This window comes from Oreochromis niloticus, linkage group LG10 (assembly GCF_001858045.2).
Source record: "Oreochromis niloticus isolate F11D_XX linkage group LG10, O_niloticus_UMD_NMBU, whole genome shotgun sequence".
NCBI classification, from domain to species: Eukaryota; Metazoa; Chordata; class Actinopteri; order Cichliformes; family Cichlidae; genus Oreochromis; species Oreochromis niloticus.
The window spans coordinates 33,154,280-33,174,090 of NC_031975.2; the positions used below are offsets into that span (position 1 = coordinate 33,154,280).

A 19,811-nucleotide genomic window follows, 5' to 3' on the forward strand; every position below is an offset into this window, starting at 1 on the left:
GGGTCCCCACATCCTTTTATGTTCCACGATATTATTTTAGTATACCTGTTCATCTCTTTCTAATACAAATGGGGGAAGGACACTCCCTGTGCGCTTTACAACACAACACAAATATATACATAGGCACTCAATATTACAAAACCCATCTGGTCCCATCAAACTAGCTGTCTTAAAAAAACCCAAACCTGAACAAAACGAACACCCTTCTTTGCATAACAACCCAGACCAAGGTTGCTAAGCGACCCCTCCCTCCTACCCAATCCTAACTAACTTTAACTTGAGTCACTAAACTTTCTTTGGTCCGTGAGACACGTTAACTGTCCGACAGCAGCACAGCCGCCCCGTTCCACCCATTGTTTATTTGTTACCTTATCTTATTTTTAATTCACATGCACTTCTCTGATCTGTTACATTATGTCCCGCACTCCTCTAAGTCGACTCCTGCAGAAATTTCTCGGCCTCTTTTCCATCTTTGAATGTCTTCTTTTGTCCGTTCCACGTAAAAATAAGTGTTGCAGGATACACCAGCCTATTCTTCACTTGTAGCTCTCGGACACGCTTCTTCACCGGGTTGAATGCCTTCCTCTTCTCCTCCACCTCTCTTGTAACATCTTCAAAGAAGGAAAGCTTGGCGCCCTGCCAGTCGATTCCCCGCTTCTCTCTGGCCACCCGTAGTACTTTCTCCCTGGCAGATGAACGTAGAAAGCGGACGTGTATCACCCTGGGAGGCTCGTTAGATTCTGGCATTGTTACATTTCAAATTTCAAATTCTCTTCCAGAAAGCTCAAGTGCTTTGGCCAGAATCTCCGTCACATATTTATCACTTTCCGGGCTTCCTCCACGCCTTCTTTAAGTCCAGTAATCCGTACATTGTTTCTCCTACTACGGTTTTCAAGGTCCTCCACTCGTGACCACAAATTTTTCTCAAATTTGTCCACTTTTGCATCGGTAAAAGACTGGACTGACCATTGGGCATACCGTGCATTTGCCCGCTTGGCCGATGGTGATTTTCATTTTTATGTTTGTTTGTTTTTGTAACGGTATAAACAATGAAAGGTGGTGGATTAGCCAATTGGTCATGATCAACTCTGGGCTGGACCAATTACAATACATCCGTATTGAGAGGAAAAGGAACGCGATTAGTCCCGGACTTCAGCTAGAATGGAAAAAGACACAAAGGTGGAGTTATTCTGTCGTTACGTTGCACAGCTGCCTCTTCTCCCCTCATTCTCCCTCTCCTGTTGCTACTTCAATCATGAAACTGATCAATGATCTATGGAAGCCCGTTTCCGCCACTAAAAAAAAAAAAAACCATACCTAACTCGAAATTTCGAGTTATCTTTCTCGAAATTTCGACTTATTTTCTCGAAATTTCGAGTTAGTAACTCAAATTTTCAATTTACTAACTCGAAATTATGAGAAAAATAACTCAAAGTTTCGAGAACATAACTCAAAATTTCGAGTTAGCTCTGCCAATCAGTAATCTACGTGAATGACGTCATTTCCGTGTTACCCGGAAGCTGAATCCCTCAGCTACAAATGCTACAGATATGCTAACAGTATTACAGATACGGATCATGAATTCACACATTGCTGAATATTTTAACCGTGGCTTCACAAATGAGGAGATTCTTGCGTTATTAGCTGAATCACATGGCATTATTATCAGCCTTCGTACACTTGAAAGGATTTTACACAACAACCGACTTTGGCGCAGAAAGAACAAAACAGAGGTGGGAGAGGTGGCAGCTTTTATACAAGCACAACTGGCAACCTCAGGACAGTGTCATGGGTATCGTTGGATGCACCAGAAGTGTTGGATGAATGGCATTGTTACTGACAGAGAAACCGTTCGTCTTCTGCTCCGTTTATTCGATGGAGAAGGTGTGGATTTGGGGTCACGTAGACGACTGCGGAGGCGAGTGTATCATAGCAGAGGCCCCAACTATGTGTGGCATATCGACGGCTACGATAAGCTGAAGCCATTTGGGATTGCAATCAGTGGATGCATTGACGGCTTTTCAAGGAGTGTAATATGGCTAGACGCTTACAAGACAAATAATGACCCGAGAGTAATTGCTGGCTACTTCATGGATGCCGTGATTCAACAAGGTGGTTGCCCTGATCGAGTGAGATTAGATCTAGGAACAGAAAACGTCCATGTGGCTCACATGCAACGATTTTTGCACTTTACAGACAATGAACCAGAAAGAGAGCGCGTCATATTTGGAGCAAGTACAGGAAATCAACGCATTGAAAGATGGTGGCTAATCTTACGAAGCCAGTGTATCCAGTACTGGATTGAACTATTTGACAAACTAAGAGAGGATGGCCACTTCTCAGACTCTTTCTTGGACAAATCATTGGTCCAGTTCTGTTTTCTTCACATTATACAGGTGAGTTTACATAGGTGATTGTGTAAACGACATGTATTGTAACTGTTTAATTTGTAACAACTCACACGGCCTTTGCATATTATAGAAACATCAGATATATAAAAGTACACGTGAAAAGTAGAGTGCTTTTTAAAAAAAACAGTTTTGTTAAAAAAATATTACCCATATATATCAAGGAACACAATTATACATTATAACACATTGATGATCTATATGTGTTTAGGCCTGTCTCAGTACTCGGTTAGCATTTTTGGTGGGCCAAAACTAAGTAAATAAGTATGTCTGTCCATGATGTGTGTGTGTGTGTACCAAAGCTACATTAATGGTGTGTAAGCTAAGAAAATCAATGTAGAAGTTAGTTGTGCTATTGTACATTAACATTTTCATATTGTATGCCTGAAAATGTTTCTTTTGTGCATTTGTTTTCATCTAGGAAGAATTAAATGAAGTTGCTTTGGCCTGGAATGACCACAGAATGCGCCCAGTCCACAACTCCCAAAGTCCTCACGGCCGACCATCTTTTGTGTATGCCCTCCCAGACATTTATGGCGCGAGGGACTGTCTCAAACATATCAATATGGACAAAGTTGAAGCCTGCGTTGAAGAATGCGTGTTCAAAGACTTTCCATGTGAAGAGATCTGTATGTAAAGCTAAGGCAGTTGATGCTTACTGAGTTGGAGCTTTTGCCTTAAAGGTTAGACATCATTATGCATTAGATTGAGGTGGCAAAAACACATTCTTTGACCCTTGTCCTTCAGGGACATCTAGGGATATTTAGGGCCCCCCCCCCCCCCCCCTTTTGTTTGGTTTTAATTTTGCTACATTTGCTGTCTGCAACAAATATTACCCCAAAAGACACTTTTTTTAATGCTGTATTTTGATATTTAAACTCTAACCTTTTATGAGTTATTAATTCATGGATGGTTGTCGTTTTGGGGGCACTCATACATGGGTTTTGAGGGCCTGAAAATGTATTTCACAAACAGGGCCAAGTGAAAAAGGCTATAAAAATTGCATTTAATTTTGGAGGGTTTTTTTTTTTTTTTTTTTTTTTTGGATGGTTATTTCAATTAACAAACCACTTTTTTGCGTTAAAAACCTTATTATTAAAACTTATGTACACATAATGTCTGTTAAACCTGCTATTTGGAGGACATCATAAAGGATATGCAATGAATGTCACCTTGGAATTATGATTTCAACTTTTTGTAAATATGCTTTTTTATCTTTCTTTTTATTTGAGTAATTATTGATATTTTGAAATATCTGGTTATGTAGCAGTAATTTTTTTTTCATTGTCATTTTTTTTTTTACTGCTGAGACTTTTTTATATATACTGACTGTTTTCCTGATTATGGGCAGTGTAATTATATATTTTTTAGCATATGGACATTTATGGACCTATGTTTTTTTTTTTTCAGATTGCGCCTCAGAATAATAAAAACCCAGAATTTACCAAAATGAAAGATGTAATTTGACTCATTGAACACTTTATTATAAAACAGATCTTTTGCCATCATCTTATCTTAAAGCAAATAACTGTACTGTATTTACAGTTACACAAAAAACCTTAAAGTATTCTTATAAAAATCAAATTGCAAGCACAAGACTTGGAAAAAGTAAGACAATACACATAACAAAAATATGCAATATTTTGTGCAAAACTTCAATTAGTATTAAAAATACAAACTTTCTAAAAACAGAGAATGGGACAATAAGAAGAGATTGAGGATAATATGGCAAGATCTGATAACAATATCCTACAATTACTTAAAGAATAAGAACAGTGTGGTCTAAAACCACTATGAAGCAAATACATTTAGCTCGAAGATGAAAACAAATATAGGAAAATATCTTTTAAATAACTACCCCATTTGCTATGCAGTTTAAAAAAAAAGGGGGCTATGATAAACAAGGGTTTTTTTCCATCACAAAAATCAGGAAAAGCCAACCAATTTATTTAACCTTTATTTAACCAGGAAAAGTCCCACTGAGATTAAGAACCTCTTTTTCAAGGGAGTCCTGGCCAAGAGGCGACAACACGTTGAAATTACAAAGTTACATACATATTATAAAATAACAATTACATTTTAAAAAACAATTTTCTCTGGATCTCTCAATCTAGACTTAAAAGCATTTAATGAAAACCAAAAGTCAACCTTCAGCTCAGCAATTGCTGATTTCACAGAAATCCCAAATAAAAGCATATAGGTGTTCCTTATGGCCATTCAATTTAGCAAAAGTCAACATAACCCAGATGGCTAAACAGAACTGTACGAACATAACTGTTTTAAAATACAATGATATAATAAAACCTGACTTGTAAACTGTAAAATGTGTGCACAATGATAAAACATGTAGGAGATATTGAATATATCTCCTACATGTACTACATACTACATATTGCAGGGGTCTCAATCTCAAATTTTCTGGTGAGCCACTAGAATACATGTCATCTTGTGACATTACATTAATAAAATATGACAAATTAAAATTAACCTAATGCATTTTTTAAGTTGATTTTGGATTCAAATAATAGAAAATTGAAGAAAAGGTGGGAAAACTGCTTTGATTGTTCACATGCACACATGCTGACTGAGGAAATGGGAGTTCTTATAAATGGTCTCCAGACTTCCACTTTGAGACCTCTGCAGAAATGCATTTCACAAGTGTTGATGCATTCTCAATCATCCAGGAAAGTAAATCTCCAAAAGTTGAATCTGTTCATCTGGACGTAGCGTTTTGTGGGAGAAACCTTTCATCACTCATCCAAGTGACTTCTTCAGTCTCAGCTGACTGCAGGTTTCCCCAAACCTTATAAACAGTACATTTGCATAATGACTGAAACCACTGAAACGCTACGTCCAGATGAACAGATTCAACTTTTGGGCATTTCACAAGTGTTTAGAAAAATATTGCCTCAGTTGTAATACGAAAACACAAACACAAAGAAGTACCTCAAATTACATTACAGTGGTATTTCACCAAAGACTTTTTCTTAGAACTCAGTTTTTAAACACCTGAAACCTTTGATGTGACATTCACTTGGGAACACTTTAGTTTTAGTTCACAACTCAAATATAATTTGTTGTAAAACAACAATGGCTTTTAAGCCATTGTCTGTGAATCAAACCTTTAGATAATGTCCATGACCCACACATTTGATTCCAACACACTGTTCATCTCCGATCTGAAGTCAGGATAGCTGTCATAATTTATCGACAGCTCCAGTACACATCCACATGTGTGTGCCACAGGTCGTCTCTGGAAACCTTTAAGTTCGTTAAACCCAATGATGATGTTCTTTCCAAGATGTAAATCTGAACCTGTGCAAAACCTGAGGAACAAACACAAATGTTCCTTCTCAGCATTCTTCACATATGTAGTTAGATATTTCTGAATCAGCTTCTGGTGAGCCGTCATTGTTTCAGGGAAAGTGAGACACTTGAGAACTTTTCTCACATTTGGTTGGAGGGTTTCAAAAAGTGACGATAGATCACAAATGCTTTCCCATGCAGTGCTGAGTGTTCTTGCCCACTGTTCAATAACATAGGCAGGCTCTTGGACAAGTGTTTTGTGTGCAAGCTCCAATAGGACTTCAGTGGCATTGTAGGCTGTTGGTATCTTTCTGCAGCTGTGGTTATCAAGTATGTCTATAAGTTCTTCTTGGTCCACGATGCTAAAGTCTGATCGCCACGCCTCTAACACTGTACGCTCAGATTCAGGCATGAACTTAAGGAAATCCTCCACAATATCACTCTTTACATATCCAAAGGCAGCTTGTTCTAGAATGGCAGGTGCAATTTTCACCCCATACGGTAAAAAAATATATTTTAAAATACATTTTGAAATATATTTCAAAATATACAAAAAATGGCCAAAAATATATGTGCAAAAATACATTTTAAATATATTTATATATTTTGAAATATATTTAGCACATATATTTTTGGCCATTTTTGTATATTTTGAAATATATTTCAAAATGTATTTTAAAATATATTTAAAAATATATTTATAATATATTTTGAAATGTGTTTTAACACATATATTTTTGGCTGTTTTTTTATATTTTGAAATATATTTATAAAATATATTTCAAAATACAATTTAAACTTATTTAAAATCATTCAAAAATATATAAATTTAACCCTTCATATATTTCTAAGAAAACACATTCACATGTAACAGCTGAAAGAAATCTTTATTTGATGTTTAAAACATACATATAGCATATCAATCAAGCAAGGAATATTCATTTTATAATTTTATTCTCATTACATACTTAAACATTCTAAAAGAAACACAGACACACATATACATATATGTGTGTGTGTGTATATATATATATCTATATATATATAGATATATATATATATAGATATATATATGTACACATATGTGTGTGTGTATGTGTATATGTGTGTGTGATTGTATTAACATAAGTCAACATACTTTAAATGTAATTTCTTTTCCTTTTCCAGCAGTCTCAGTTCCCCCAGCTTTCACTGCAATCCTCAAAGCCCTTCTGGACACATTGGGAAACCTCTTCCTTACGGCCACTGCAACAAACAAAAGTCACAGTTCTATTACTTTTATCAGAGTTAAAATAAAAATATGATTTATGTTAGCTGGCTTCATTTAGCAAACAGATATTTCTGTTTATATAGATACAGATATTAATACAGATATTAATACTGTTGACCTTCTTTGTCTGAGACCAACCACTACAATGCATCATCACCTATTTGTATTGGTAACTTACTTTACAACCTATTTTAATGGTTGCAAAGTAAGTTACTTGTGCTGTATGCAATTTTAGATACACAGAAAGTCTTCACTTACTATATATGGCTGTCATAGTGTCCTTATCAAGGGCAGTTCTTCGCTCTGCGCCGATGTCCGTTTTGATTTGTCCTCCTATAAAAAGCATGAACATTTGAGTGTTTGACTAGTTTTAGATTTCCAAAAATCTGACATTTGTACAACTAAATATTTGAACTACAATGATATGCGATATACTTTTATGGGTACTTTTTGGTAAAGAAACTGGTGACAGAGTTGTAGGCTTTTTAGAATACTATTAGCTAACCATTTGAACTGACTTTCAAAGCTGTTTACCTTTTAAATTGCTGTGGATCAAAACCTCCAGTGGGAAGACAGCCATTAGAAGAACACGCACCATTGAACCTGAAAATAACAAAAACAAACAAAAAACAGAACAATATATAAGAGTCAGGTAATAAATCTCTTCTGAAGCAATATAGTTCATTTTGGGTGAAAAACAAAACATTCCCCTAAAATATATATACTGACATCAGCAATCAACATCATGATTGTAATTATTTCCTTTTTAGTACATCTACTGCTCTGTGCATGTGTCAAGCACTACGACTGTATCTATGCATATAAATTCACCATATATATCCTGCAAAAATGTTTTGTTATAGTCAAAAAAGGCAAACAAACAAAGGCATTCAATCAGAGGTGAGAAATTAATTGGGAATATCAATTATAGGTGAACTATTCTTTACCTACTAGCAATCATATTTGAATGTAAAATAAAATAGATAAATAAATAATAATAAAAATAACATGATGTAATTAAAATGCACAACTTACATTAAGGAAATCTGCATTTGTATCCACAGGCTAAAAGTAAAACAGTAAATGTGTTAGTAATAGTACAGGTATTTGTAAAAAAAAAAAAAAAAAGAGGCAGTAACTGTGACTCTTCTAGTGGGATGCTAAATGCAGAGATTTATATTTACAGTATAATACTGCATGTACAGGTAGCTGTGCTGTGAACTGTAACTGAATATTAGAGAATCTCAGAGAAATTAAATGTATTTATTTTTGAATTTATCAATCATAAAACCGTCTGTTTTGAAGGCCTGTTACGATAACAACTTTTTGTTGGTCTGTATATTGCCCCATAAACAATTGCGACACGTTATGTCATTGTCATTTTAAGACCATTTTATGTCTTTGAATGTATAATCATAATATAACACCATAATAATGCAAGATCTACACATTTTCAATTGACAAACCAACATCTAGTTCTAAAAATATTTAGATCATGGAAATTAGGTATCAAAATATTAGATACCATAAAAAGTTGAATAAATAGTAAATTGTCTAGCAAATAGAAAACAATGTTATTTAATGTTATTGTGTTGTTATTATTATATTTTTTTTTAAATATAATGGCAGATAAATTGCATCATTAACAATTATTGAGGTCATGTACATGTATTGTGTGTTAAGTCGATATATTGGTTATTGTGATAGGCGTACTGTTTTGGTATCATAACAAGCTTGTCAAACATGCATGACCACTAAGCAATGTCTAAGCAGTAGTATTGGTCTGAATGACAACAAACATAACTAGTGTTTTGGAAAATCTGTTAGAAAACAGTTATTTCAATAATTATGATTAGCATGTGACACAGACACTGCATAAAAACTACAACAACAAATACTTACTTTAGGAGGATGGGGGAGGGCAGCATGAGGTTGAGACTTTGACATCTGTAAGAAACAAATTCATGTATTACAAACAAATCACTTAAAAATACATTAATGTGGCAGATGCAGTGTAAAAGTACAATCAGGGCTGTCACAACAATGGGGTGGGGCCAAGTGGCTGCAACCCTAGGCACAATGTGCAGGTATATATAATTACATATAATATATGTGAATAAAGCAAGAATCAGTTTAGGTTCGTCACTGTGCTGACTGATGCTTGCTAGGTTTATATGATTGCAAACTGCACAAAAACAACAAAAGCAACAACATTAATGACAATGACAAACAAAATTACTTACATTTATGTAAATCTCACATCAGGAACATCTGCATTCGATTTCATGGGCTGAAATAAATAGGCAGAAACATTACTGCTAAAAAACCCAAAAACTCTAAAAAGCCTAAAAATGACTTAAAAAGCAAGGAAATGTGGAACATTGTAATTAGCGAACATTAATAAAGCATAACTGTGCTTTGTTTCTAACCTTGGTAAGTAAGTGCTCTGTAGCCAGAAGGACAGGTGGGATTTCTGTGAAAGCCAAATTAAATGTGAATAGGTTTTGATAGTTATTGTATATAACAAGTGTAAAACAGTTTTATTTGTATTTTTTTCCGTTTCTGAGAAGGCAGAATAATAAGAAAAGGCAAAAGTACATCACAACATAATTAATTAAGTTACATATTTTGATTATTAAATTATGGAAGCGTGGAGCTGCCACCCAGGCAAAAGAAAAATAGAGCTATATCACATTATAACGTGAAAAGTTTATTGTTCTAACATTATGCTTTTCATGTTTGTATAATATAATATCACGTTATTACAATATACATAATTATCACGTTCGCACAATATTGTACGGACGTGATAATTATGTACATTGCTCGTACAATGTTGTTCAAACATGGAAAGTATATTGTACTAACATGATAGTATATTGTTAGAACGATAACCTTTTCACGTTATAACGTGATATACTTATATTTCTCTTTGTCCTGGGTGGCAGCTCTACGCTTCCGTGCCAAATAAGCGAGAATAAAGTAATATTATATGAGAAAAGGCACCTGCTAGCTTGATGATGGAGGCTTCATAGACCGGCCACCCGTCTTTTGGCTTCTTGTCGCCACTCCACCAAATAAAGGTCCGTTTCCTCCATGCCGGCTAATTATTCATCCTCATTAAAATCTCGTATATGTTCAGTTGGCAGAATTGAGAATTTTACATCTTCCAACCACCTAATTAACGCGAACATAATCGGCTTGTTTCTTCCCGTGTCCCGTATCCGGCCGTTCCTCTCACTGTCGGAATTCGCGCCTCAGAGACGTCGTTATTTTTCAAAAAAAAAAAGGAACAAAGAAAGAAACAGCAACAACTAATAAAGAGAGTTTTTGCACGTTCATTGCACATTTGTGGGAATGTTTAAATATTTGATTTTTATTAATTACTTTTCATTATATCTTTATTTTTTAAACCACCATGGCAATGCGCATGCGCATACTCTCCTGCACGCAAAGGGCTTTGGCGTTGACGTAATGTCGCAATGCATTGTGGGAGCGCAGCACCATCTTGGCAGGCCACGAATCAAAACAAGATTGCTACGAACCATTCTGAAACGTAGCTCCAAAAAAAATGACAGTATAGAGACAGATTGTGTCCAGATGCAAAGAGACGGTACTTGATTGTTGAAATGTGGACCCGTATGAAATACTGCCGTGGAGTAGAAACCCTGAAGACCAAACCGCTATTGACTTAGCATGATCTACTCTGGTACCTTGTCTGTGGAGTCAGCGCATACACGGCGCACCAATTTCGCAATTATAAATCTCTGGAGGCGCACATCCAATTCACCAAGGACTGGGTACAAGATTTGGCTATTTTTAAGCCTCTACGTTGTGAGTACGCCATCATTCAAGCAAAGGTAAGTCAGCTTGAGTACTGTGAGTAAAATGCGTTTGATTCCCCCAGAACATTCAGATTAGTGCAGCATAAATTCATTCATGAGGGGGAAATTACAGTGAGAACATGTGGAGGCTGTTAGAGGGATAACATAGTGAGTTCAGTGCACTGATGTGACATTGTCCTGAAGGATTTAGTTATTCTCTATGGTTAAAGAAATTGCCCTAATTAATTCATATTTATTATAAATAATCCTAATTACACATCTTGCTTCCTTGTTTGTGTCCTGTGTCACTAAAAATACATTCTGTTTTAGTTTTATACATTGATTAATGACCTGCAGAATCTCCTTATCATATTAGGTGTCCATAATTGTCACTTAAAGTCGAACATTATGTTTTCTCCATCTTGAAAGTGATTACATCCTTGCATTACATACTTTAGGCTCATTTTTTGCTGCTAGGTTTCTAAAAGGAAACAGGCAGATTTAGAATATAACATGCAGCGTTCTATACATGGATACATAAAAACACTTTATTTGTTACATTTATTATAAATGGATTTGAAAGTAGATAAAACACATTTGTGTCGGCCTTGGCTTATTAAAGCTCTTGTCTTTAAATGAACTTTGTCTGTGTGTGTTTCAGGTGCTGCACTCTTAAAGACTGAATTGCAGCATTGCAGCCACAGGTCATTGTGAGCATCACAGGGAAGGTTGAAGCCGCCCACTGCACCTGTATGGCCGGAGTCGCGGAGACCTGCAGCCATGTCGCTGCTCTTCTGTTTAATGTAGAAGCAACAGTGCGGCTCTGTGGTACAAGGACTTTTACAGATGAACCTGCATACTGGGTTTTGCCTGGTAATGTGACCAAGATACAGCCAGAGGTTGGCAATAAGATAGACTTCTCCTCTTCAGCTGCCCAAAAAAAGGTTCTTGATCAAAACATAAACAGACCATCCGTATTGAAAGGTAAAAGGAGCCGTCCTCAAAAATGAAAAATCCCACCTGCTACTGTGGAGGAGTTGGATCAACTGATGGGACAATATTTTTCCAAGCATAGTTCTGTTCTGAATAACCCATAATGTTTTAATTTAGGGGGCCATGTAAATAATTTGCATTTACTGAATATGTACTTACTAAGTACCACTGTTCAAAAGTTGAATAAAGAAACAAAGAAATGTTTGCCTATTTTTAATTAAAAGCACTTTGTAGAACATCAAATCAGTTACCATGTAGAATCCATGTCGTTTATAGTTTACAAATGACAAAATGTTCACATAAAATCATGACAGCATTTAAATAATATCACCCACTACTACCATTCTGTAATTTACTGTCTCTTTTGAAAACTTATCACTACATAAACAGCACAAGACTTAAGAGTATTTAACAAGAGCATTTTTCCCTGGTTTTACTACCACACTGGGGCACATGTTCACCAAAACGCAGCAAACCTTTGCCATCTTATCCAGGAGGGTCACCTTTTTACCCACACATGGAAAAAGTAATCTGCAGTGTTGGGTAAGTTACTTTAAATTAGTAACTTAGTTACATTACTAGTTACTTCTCTAAAAAAGTAACTCAGTTACTTCAAGTTACTCGTTACTTTCAGAGTAACTAGTTACTAGGGAAAGTAACTTTGGTTTTACTCAGAATTCTCTTGTTAATGTGTTGCTTCTGTAACTGGATACCCAGCCAGACTGCCAGTCTTCTAGCTTGCTTACTTGCCACAAGTGCACTGTGCCACCTACCAACAGAAAGGAAAAAATAATGTGCACATTTCCACGAGAGAAATCCCACGCCTGGACCGTCGTTGACCGCCGCCATGATTCTAGCCTGCTTTTTACATCCAACACAAAAACTGCAGTCGTGGTGCTTTTGATTGTACTCAGAACTTGGAAATTCTGCCTTCTGAATAGGAAGATGTAGGTAACACCAGACTGCAGATGAGCTGCATACAGAGCTGGACTGGGACAAAACAATCGTCCCGGGCATTTTGACTAGAGACCGGCCCACCATTATAGGAAAAATCATAAAGCCTTTGAATGAAAATAAACACTGTTGTGACAGTGATGTACACTGTTCTGATGGTATATATGTATCAATCTATCAATTGTTTGTTGTAAGACTCAGATAATTATTTTTTTAAAAGCGAGACATTTTAAATGAGAATAATAAAGAAAAGTATTTCCTTGTGCCCCCCTTTCTCTGTTAATGCCCTACCTGGCCCCCTGGCAACACTTTGCTAGACCCGCCCCTGCACAGTTACCAGCTGTCAGCTACGTAGAAAAGGATCCTGGTGTTATTTGTCTCTCAGAAACAGCTCATAACTTCCCTTCAACTCATTCATGTCACCTAAAAGGTAAACCTGTTTCTCCATCACCTGTTCAGCTCTGATGATTCAGTAAGGACATCTCCTGGTTTCATCTGCATGTTTCCCTCTCACCACATAACCAAACCGATATCATGACCAGCAGCTTTACAGCTGTGGCTCCAGCAAACATCAGCTGATACTAGAAATTAATATTAAATAAATTCTAACAACAGCTGATCAAGCTTAAACGTGCTGCTGTTGTTTAACGCGACATCCGCTGGTTTCCTCTTTCTGGCGCAAAGTGGGCGATAAATAAACAAGAGAGAAAAGCCGATCAGCTGATCATTGATCAGTTTCGTGATTGAAGTAGAAACAGGAGAGAATGAGAGAAGAAGAGGCAGCTGTGCAGCTTCAGCTTTGTGTCTTTTTCATTGTAGCTGAAGTCCGGGACAAACTGTGTTCCTTTTCACCTCAGTACGAAACGCGTAATATTTTCTCTGAATACCAGACGATTCTGTTTTTTACGGGACGGTTGGCAACTCTAATAATTAACCGTATGAACAAAATAAAGTTCAACATCAGTAACATAGCACCCACACAGCTGTATAGAAACTCCGTCATGCTAGCTAGCACGCAGTACGAAAAAGTCATCATACTGAAAATAAACTCCACCTAAACTTGGTTTATATCTGACTCAGATAGACTGCAGGTCATAACTTCTTACCTGAAGTTCAGTTCACCTGACACGCGGACCGGCGGCCGCTTCGGGTCTCTCCTCTTGCCTCCCTTTTCCTTCATCCACCTGCTGGCCTCCACCACTTGCTAATGTTATTGAATCTGTGGAAGCTCCGCGATATCCACCACACGAAGTAACGAGTAACGAGCCTATCTAAATCCCAGTAACGAGTAACGCGTTCCTGGTTTTGGCATAATAACTAGTTACCGTGCTCGTTACCACAATAATAACGTAGTTACTGTAACGCGTTACTTAATAACGCGTTAGTCCCAACACTGGTAATCTGATTGGCATGATGGTGTGTAGCATGTAGTTTGAAGCAGGGATTTCGTAGTGCCCCATGTGTAGTGTTGGAACCCAGTCAGGATGTGTTTCATTCATTTCATAGGCTGGTTTGCTGCAATAATGCCAAATAATTAGCAACTCTATAAATAGAAGGTAGTTCTGCATGTTTGTTCTAAGTTTGTGCTATGATCTTAGAGCGCATTGAAAATAAAACTAATAGGTTATAAAGAATAATATGAACTTATTCAGAACTTACCTGAATGAAAATACTGAAGCACACCAACAGATATCTGGGGATGGTAGAGAACTGAATATCAGCTCGTCTCACAGCTGCTATCCAGGCTAGACGCCTTCTTTTGGTAACATCCAACACATAAGCTCCCTCATGATGCTTCCAGGTGAGGAAACAATGAAAAGAGAGCCTGTTTTCAAGCTTATTCCTTTGCCGGTAGTGCAATCTAACATTACAACCGACCACACAGCAAGCATTTGTTTGGCCTGCTAATATGGCACCTCGACCAAAAATCCTGGCTACGCCCCATCCCGTAAGATCACGCTCCAGAGTCCTAATAACGTACGGATCTAGAAAGAAGACGCTGCATTTTTAACTCTGAGGGAGATGGAGAATGAGCCTATTTCCAAAAAAAGTGGAGTGTGTTCATTTAAGTACTATATATATTGTCAAAAACTAAAGTGTACATAGCAGTTGTTGTATCTTGTTTACTGTATCACTGACAGATAATTTCAAAGTCAATGAACGCTACATTACAGTGAAATATTGTGTAATGTGAAATACTGTAAGCAAATGAATAAACAACCTAATTCGTGATAGACCTTTGACTCTGTTTTGTTTGAATCCAACTGTTTTTTGCAGATGTGCATAAAACATGTTACTTTTAGTATTATTATCATTATCATCATTATTGCACTAAATACATTTTAAATAAAGGATACTTTGATATACATTCTACTGTAAGGTTGCAAATGTATTTTCTTCACCCTAAAATATGTTTTGAAATGTATTTTGGTTTGAAAGAAATATATTTTCAATTTCAAAAATATATTTTTGTGGAGCATCACAAATACAAAATATATTTACCATATATTTGAAATATATTTTGGCCAGGAAAAATGTATTTTTTTACCGTATGGGACAGGCAGATATTTCTCTCTAACCCATCCAAATGCAATGATTCTGCCCACACTCTCCCACTCCTGTTGCCCAAAATCATGCCTTAAGAAGGGCACTTTGCACACATTTCCAGTGGTGCACTGGTCATAGAATTCTTTCCAGAATTCTGAAAGACAATCTCTCACAACTCCCCCATCGTCATGGGCCATTTCAGGTGTTCCATCAGGCAGTACGAACTGGATTTTGATGTCGACATCTTCAAGGTCCTTATCACTAAAATGTGAAATGAGCTCTGACATTACCTGCCCTCTGTGGACCACCACTACTCTCCTCACTCTCTCACTGGATGGACCAGGGTGTGGAGAAAAAATCAGGGTGTCATCCAAATTTATTGGCTCACTGTCAGAAAAGGGGCCAACAAAAATAATGTCACTGCTGTGAGAAGTGTTAGCACTTAGAGACTGCGTGGAAGATTGTGGAAGGTTATCGTTTGGAGTGTCTTCAATGTATGTCACATCATGGCTGATTGTTTCAAATGGAGCAGATGTTTGGACTGTAGTGACAGTAAAAGAAGAGGTTTGGTTTTGAGGACTCTCTTCAATTTCTGAAGATGGATGCAAACCTGGGCTGGAACTCTGAAGGCTGTCATTTTGTTTTTTCTTTGTGGTGAGGTAGAACCTGAGGATATTTAGTTTTGTGACATGATAAAGTTCTCCTACTGTCAATGCATCATCGACTATCATCTCTTGATAATCCTTTAGATCACAGTCAAAATCTGTTAAGGGCCCCTGAATGTTTCCTCCATCTGGAAAGAACAGGCCTGTTGCAACCTGTAATGTGTCCCTTTTCTTGCCATCCTTGCAAATGTCTATTTTTCTTGTTCCTCCTCCTCGTCTAGCTCTAACCTGCTTGAAAACCTCAGTGTCTTCATCATAATGCATCCATCCTATTTCTATTTTTCTATTTCTCTTCAGAGCATTTCTTTTATGGGTTGTTTGGGAATGTTCTTCTTGCCGTGTGCTACTGCCATCCTCTTCAGATAATTTTCTTTTGGACACTTTGGATTTCAGCCATTCAAAAAGCGCTGACTTGCGGCTGCTGCCCCTCCGTCTGCAAAATCCAAATACTGCTAGACGATCACCATATGATGGCAAATAAGTCTTCAGCTCCTCATCTGTCATTAGACTTATGACACTGGCATCAATCTAAAGATGGAAAAATAATTTAATTTATTAAAACAACCAGCCTTGAAAATACAATCCTATTTTTAACTTAAGAACAATAAGGAAAAGTTGCATTTCAACCAGTATCTTGTTGGAATTAAGTACCTTCTCATTCTCCAAGGTCTGTATAATTTCCTCAGAGACTTCTCTTTGTTTCAAGAATTCAATCAAGTCTCCCATGCTGTAAGGAAGGATGTAAATTAAAATTACCTATTATAAAGCCACAATATTATCATCAAAGTATCTGTGCCTACATTATGAGATCTGACTATGGTGGAGAAGTGGGAATTGCATTTTTAAGTGTCCATTTGCACTGTAACTACAATCTGCATCACAATACAGTCAATCCCAAATTTTCTCAGTTTTCTGGTTACATTTTTATTGGTTTTGTTCCTTATTTATATAGTTTTCAGTCATATTCCCTGTTTTGGGTGATTTGTGATTTTGTTTTATACAGTGCTGTACACTTATTACGCATGCTTTCAGCAAAACGTCTGTTTCATCAAACGTAACAGGTGTCATTAGCGTGTAACAGAAATGGTAAATAAATGGTAAAATGGCCTGTATTTATATAGCGCTTCAATAGTCCCTAAGGACCCCAAAGCGCTTTACATATCCAGTCATCCACCCATTCACACACACATTTACACACTGGTGATGGCAGCTACATTGTAGCCACAGCCAACCTGGGGCGCACTGACAGAGGCGAGGCTGCCGAACACTGGCACCACCGGGCCCTCTGACCACCACCAGAAACCTTATAGGTACCTTTGGTTAACCCTCATGTTGCATTCTATTCAACTTTGTATGTAACAATCGCTGTCACAGCGTTTTTGTATACCTTTTATCCAGTTATCATTTGTAGGAAGGCATTCAAAGCTGAAGAACCTGGCGCCATTTGTAGCTCACTGTAGCTCACGAGACGATCCAGTTTTGAGTGCACGCGCCTTTGTGCCATATCCTTCCGGGTAACAAGGAAATGACGTCAGCCACGTAGATTACTGATTGGCAGAGCTAACTCGAAATTTTGAGTTATTTTTCTCATAATTTCGAGTTTCTAACTCGAAATTTTGAGAAACTAAGTCAAAATTTTGAGAAAATAAGTCGAAATTTCGAAAAAGATAACTCGAAATTTTTTTAGTGGCGGAAACGGGCTTCCATAATAATCAGCTGATCGTCTCTCTTGTTTGTTTATCACCCACTTAGCGCCAGAAACAGGAAACCAGTGGATGTTTTGCTAAACAACTACAGCAAGTTCAAGTTTGATAAGCTGTTAGAATTCATTTAAAATTAATTTCTAGTATCAGCTGATGTTTGCTGGAGCCACAGCTGTAAAAGCTGCTGCTCATGATATCGGTTTAGAAACATGAAGGCGATACAAATCATGCATATATACCAACAAGACTGTACATCACTGTCACAACAGCGTTTGTTTTAGTTCAAAGGCTTTATGGTTATTCCTATAATACCTGGTGGTGTAGTCAGTGATTTTTTTGTCAGTTCAGCCTTATATATTATGTTTAACCCGAGTGACCACCCGGTCAGCTGGTGGGTAACAGGCATCTCCGAAAACGTTAGAGCACTTATGGAAATATGTGATGTCTTGATGAATCGCACAGGTATTTGAAGTTTACACAGCACCAGTCTGGCATGAAAATATCTTAAAAGTTTATTTTGTGACCCAGAAAGAGTAATATTTCAAACTCCGCCATTCAGAAAGTTTATTCATGCAGGCCCGTATGACAGAGAATATGCATCTTCTTTTTGTTTTCATATTTTAATTTATTTATAATTGTGTTGTGGTTTGCAGTGTTTTGTGTTGTTTCACTTTAAATTTGTTTAAAAGGAAAAAGCTGAAAATTTAAATAGTTTAAAGTTGAAATGTAAATAGTTGGTTTTTGTATTATATGATTTATTTATTGTATTTTCTGTGGAGTGAATAAATAAAAGTATATTTACGGTGCCCGCTAGAGACAAAGCACGTACAAACCCCAAAACACGTAAAAACTCCAAAGCACGTACAAGGAGTTTGTACATGCTTTGTCTCTAGGGGCCAACATATATATTTATATATAAACATATATAAATAAAACCACGTTTCTTTTTTTACATTAGTAATTCCTTTTGTATATAATTTTATATTGTTGTTAATAATAAATTAATTAAAGCAACAAAACAACCTGAAGACCCGGTTGGGAGCCGAAAGAGCCGGTTCTCTAAAAAGAGTCAGAAATCCCATCACTAGTTGTGTAATATGCTGGTATTGATATGATCAAAAATGAACTGAGTTGTTTCCTGTTCTGTAGAAATTGTACATCTAATTAATAACAAGGCTTTCTGCTGATGTTATTAATTAAAAATTTATTGTTTTATTTTTAAGCAACAACTTTTTAGCATGCAATCAGTCCATGCTGTACAGGACAGATTTGTAAACTGTGCATACGAAAATAGACTATTTTACAAAATTGCTCATTCAACAAATGTAAATCACAGCAGAGTTTTTTTGTTGTAGTGCACTGTCACAACTAGAAATGTGGGGGGAACTCCTCACATTTGAAAGCAGAACAGGAAAATACATGGAAATAACAATTTTCCTTTAAGCACATCAGTAAAGTTCGATCCGGCTATTTGATAACTGTTGGTATAGGTATGAATGAATTTGAATCTCCATTATCACAGGTTTTAATTGGGAGGCAGCATGCAGATATACAGGAGGACTATAAACAGCAATTCCTATTGCATACAACTGTTTTAGAAAATACCAACAACACTGTTAATTTATCACTTGCTGGTCTTCAGACTTTACAGTGTGGATGGATGGAAAATCCATCTGGCTCCAGTCTGGCTGAATTGGTGCTACAAACAACTCTGCGCTCGGCTTTCCTGGCTGTGTGTGGATTTATACTTACACATCCAAATTTTGACCCTATTTTTCTTCCTTTCAGCTGATTGGTCAATTTCATGTCAATCCAATTAGAGAACATCTCCCAAAGTTGATTCTGTTCATCTGGACGTAGTGGTTTCAGTGGGAGAAAATGCTGAAAATGCTACGTCCAGGTGAACAAAATCAACTTCTGGAGATTTACTTACCTAGATGATTGAGCATGCATCAAGACAATCAGACAACAGATAGGTTTGGCTGTTGGAGGGCTGCTTTACGGAGCTTCAGATCCTTGTAGAATAAATTCCTTTTTACATAAAAGACCAGCATTTTCCGTCTCTGCGTGGTGAGTTCATTGGTTTTTGTGTCACAGGGCTTATAATTCGTGTAAAAATCTGGCCAGGGACCATCACATCA

The 19,811-nt window shown here is 36.8% G+C and overlaps 2 protein-coding genes and 2 long non-coding RNA genes across 4 annotated transcripts; 1 reads left to right on the top strand and 3 right to left on the bottom strand.

Annotated features, from left to right (window-relative positions):
- Window positions 1–1,473: 1,473 nt before the first annotated feature.
- LOC112848005 (uncharacterized) lies at window positions 1,474–3,045 on the top strand. The gene is made up of 2 exons (XM_025910724.1): window positions 1,474–2,396; window positions 2,830–3,045. The coding sequence occupies exons 1-2, from the start codon at window positions 1,551–1,553 to the stop codon at window positions 3,043–3,045; spliced, it is 1,062 nt and encodes a 353-aa protein (XP_025766509.1). The 5' UTR covers window positions 1,474–1,550.
- Window positions 3,046–5,298: 2,253 nt separating this feature from the next.
- Window positions 5,299–16,332, bottom strand: LOC112848087 (uncharacterized). The gene is made up of 2 exons (XM_025911110.1): window positions 15,314–16,332; window positions 5,299–6,207 (listed from the first exon to the last, which is right to left on the bottom strand). Exons 1-2 carry the CDS (start codon window positions 16,229–16,231, stop codon window positions 5,533–5,535), a joined length of 1,593 nt encoding a protein of 530 aa, XP_025766895.1. The 5' UTR covers window positions 16,232–16,332; the 3' UTR covers window positions 5,299–5,532.
- On the bottom strand, window positions 6,804–10,881 carry LOC109203778 (uncharacterized). Its single transcript, XR_002063477.2, has 8 exons — window positions 9,991–10,881; window positions 9,414–9,457; window positions 9,228–9,274; window positions 8,887–8,931; window positions 8,020–8,049; window positions 7,519–7,587; window positions 7,243–7,317; window positions 6,804–6,959 (listed from the first exon to the last, which is right to left on the bottom strand). It is a non-coding gene; the product is annotated as an uncharacterized LOC109203778 (long non-coding RNA).
- A 40-nt stretch (window positions 16,333–16,372) lies between the features above and the next one.
- On the bottom strand, window positions 16,373–17,459 carry LOC112847990 (uncharacterized). The gene is made up of 3 exons (XR_003221848.1): window positions 17,355–17,459; window positions 16,619–16,694; window positions 16,373–16,495 (listed from the first exon to the last, which is right to left on the bottom strand). It is a non-coding gene; the product is annotated as an uncharacterized LOC112847990 (long non-coding RNA).
- Between the last annotated feature and the right edge of the window lie 2,352 nt (window positions 17,460–19,811).

What these genes read in the sequence shown, in the direction of transcription:
- LOC112848005 (XM_025910724.1), top strand. Translation starts at nt 1,551, where the DNA reads ATGCTAACAGTATTACAGATACGGATCATGAATTCACACATTGCTGAA. An exon ending in GTTTTCTTCACATTATACAG is followed by an intron (nt 2,397 to 2,829) that starts GTGAGTTTACAT and finishes GTTTTCATCTAG; the next exon opens with GAAGAATTAAATGAAGTTGC.
- LOC112848087 (XM_025911110.1), bottom strand. Translation starts at nt 16,231, where the DNA reads ATGCATTATGATGAAGACACTGAGGTTTTCAAGCAGGTTAGAGCTAGA. An exon ending in TTAGAGAGAAATATCTGCCT is followed by an intron (nt 6,208 to 15,313) that starts GTCCCATACGGT and finishes TTACCGTATGGG; the next exon opens with GTGAAAATTGCACCTGCCAT.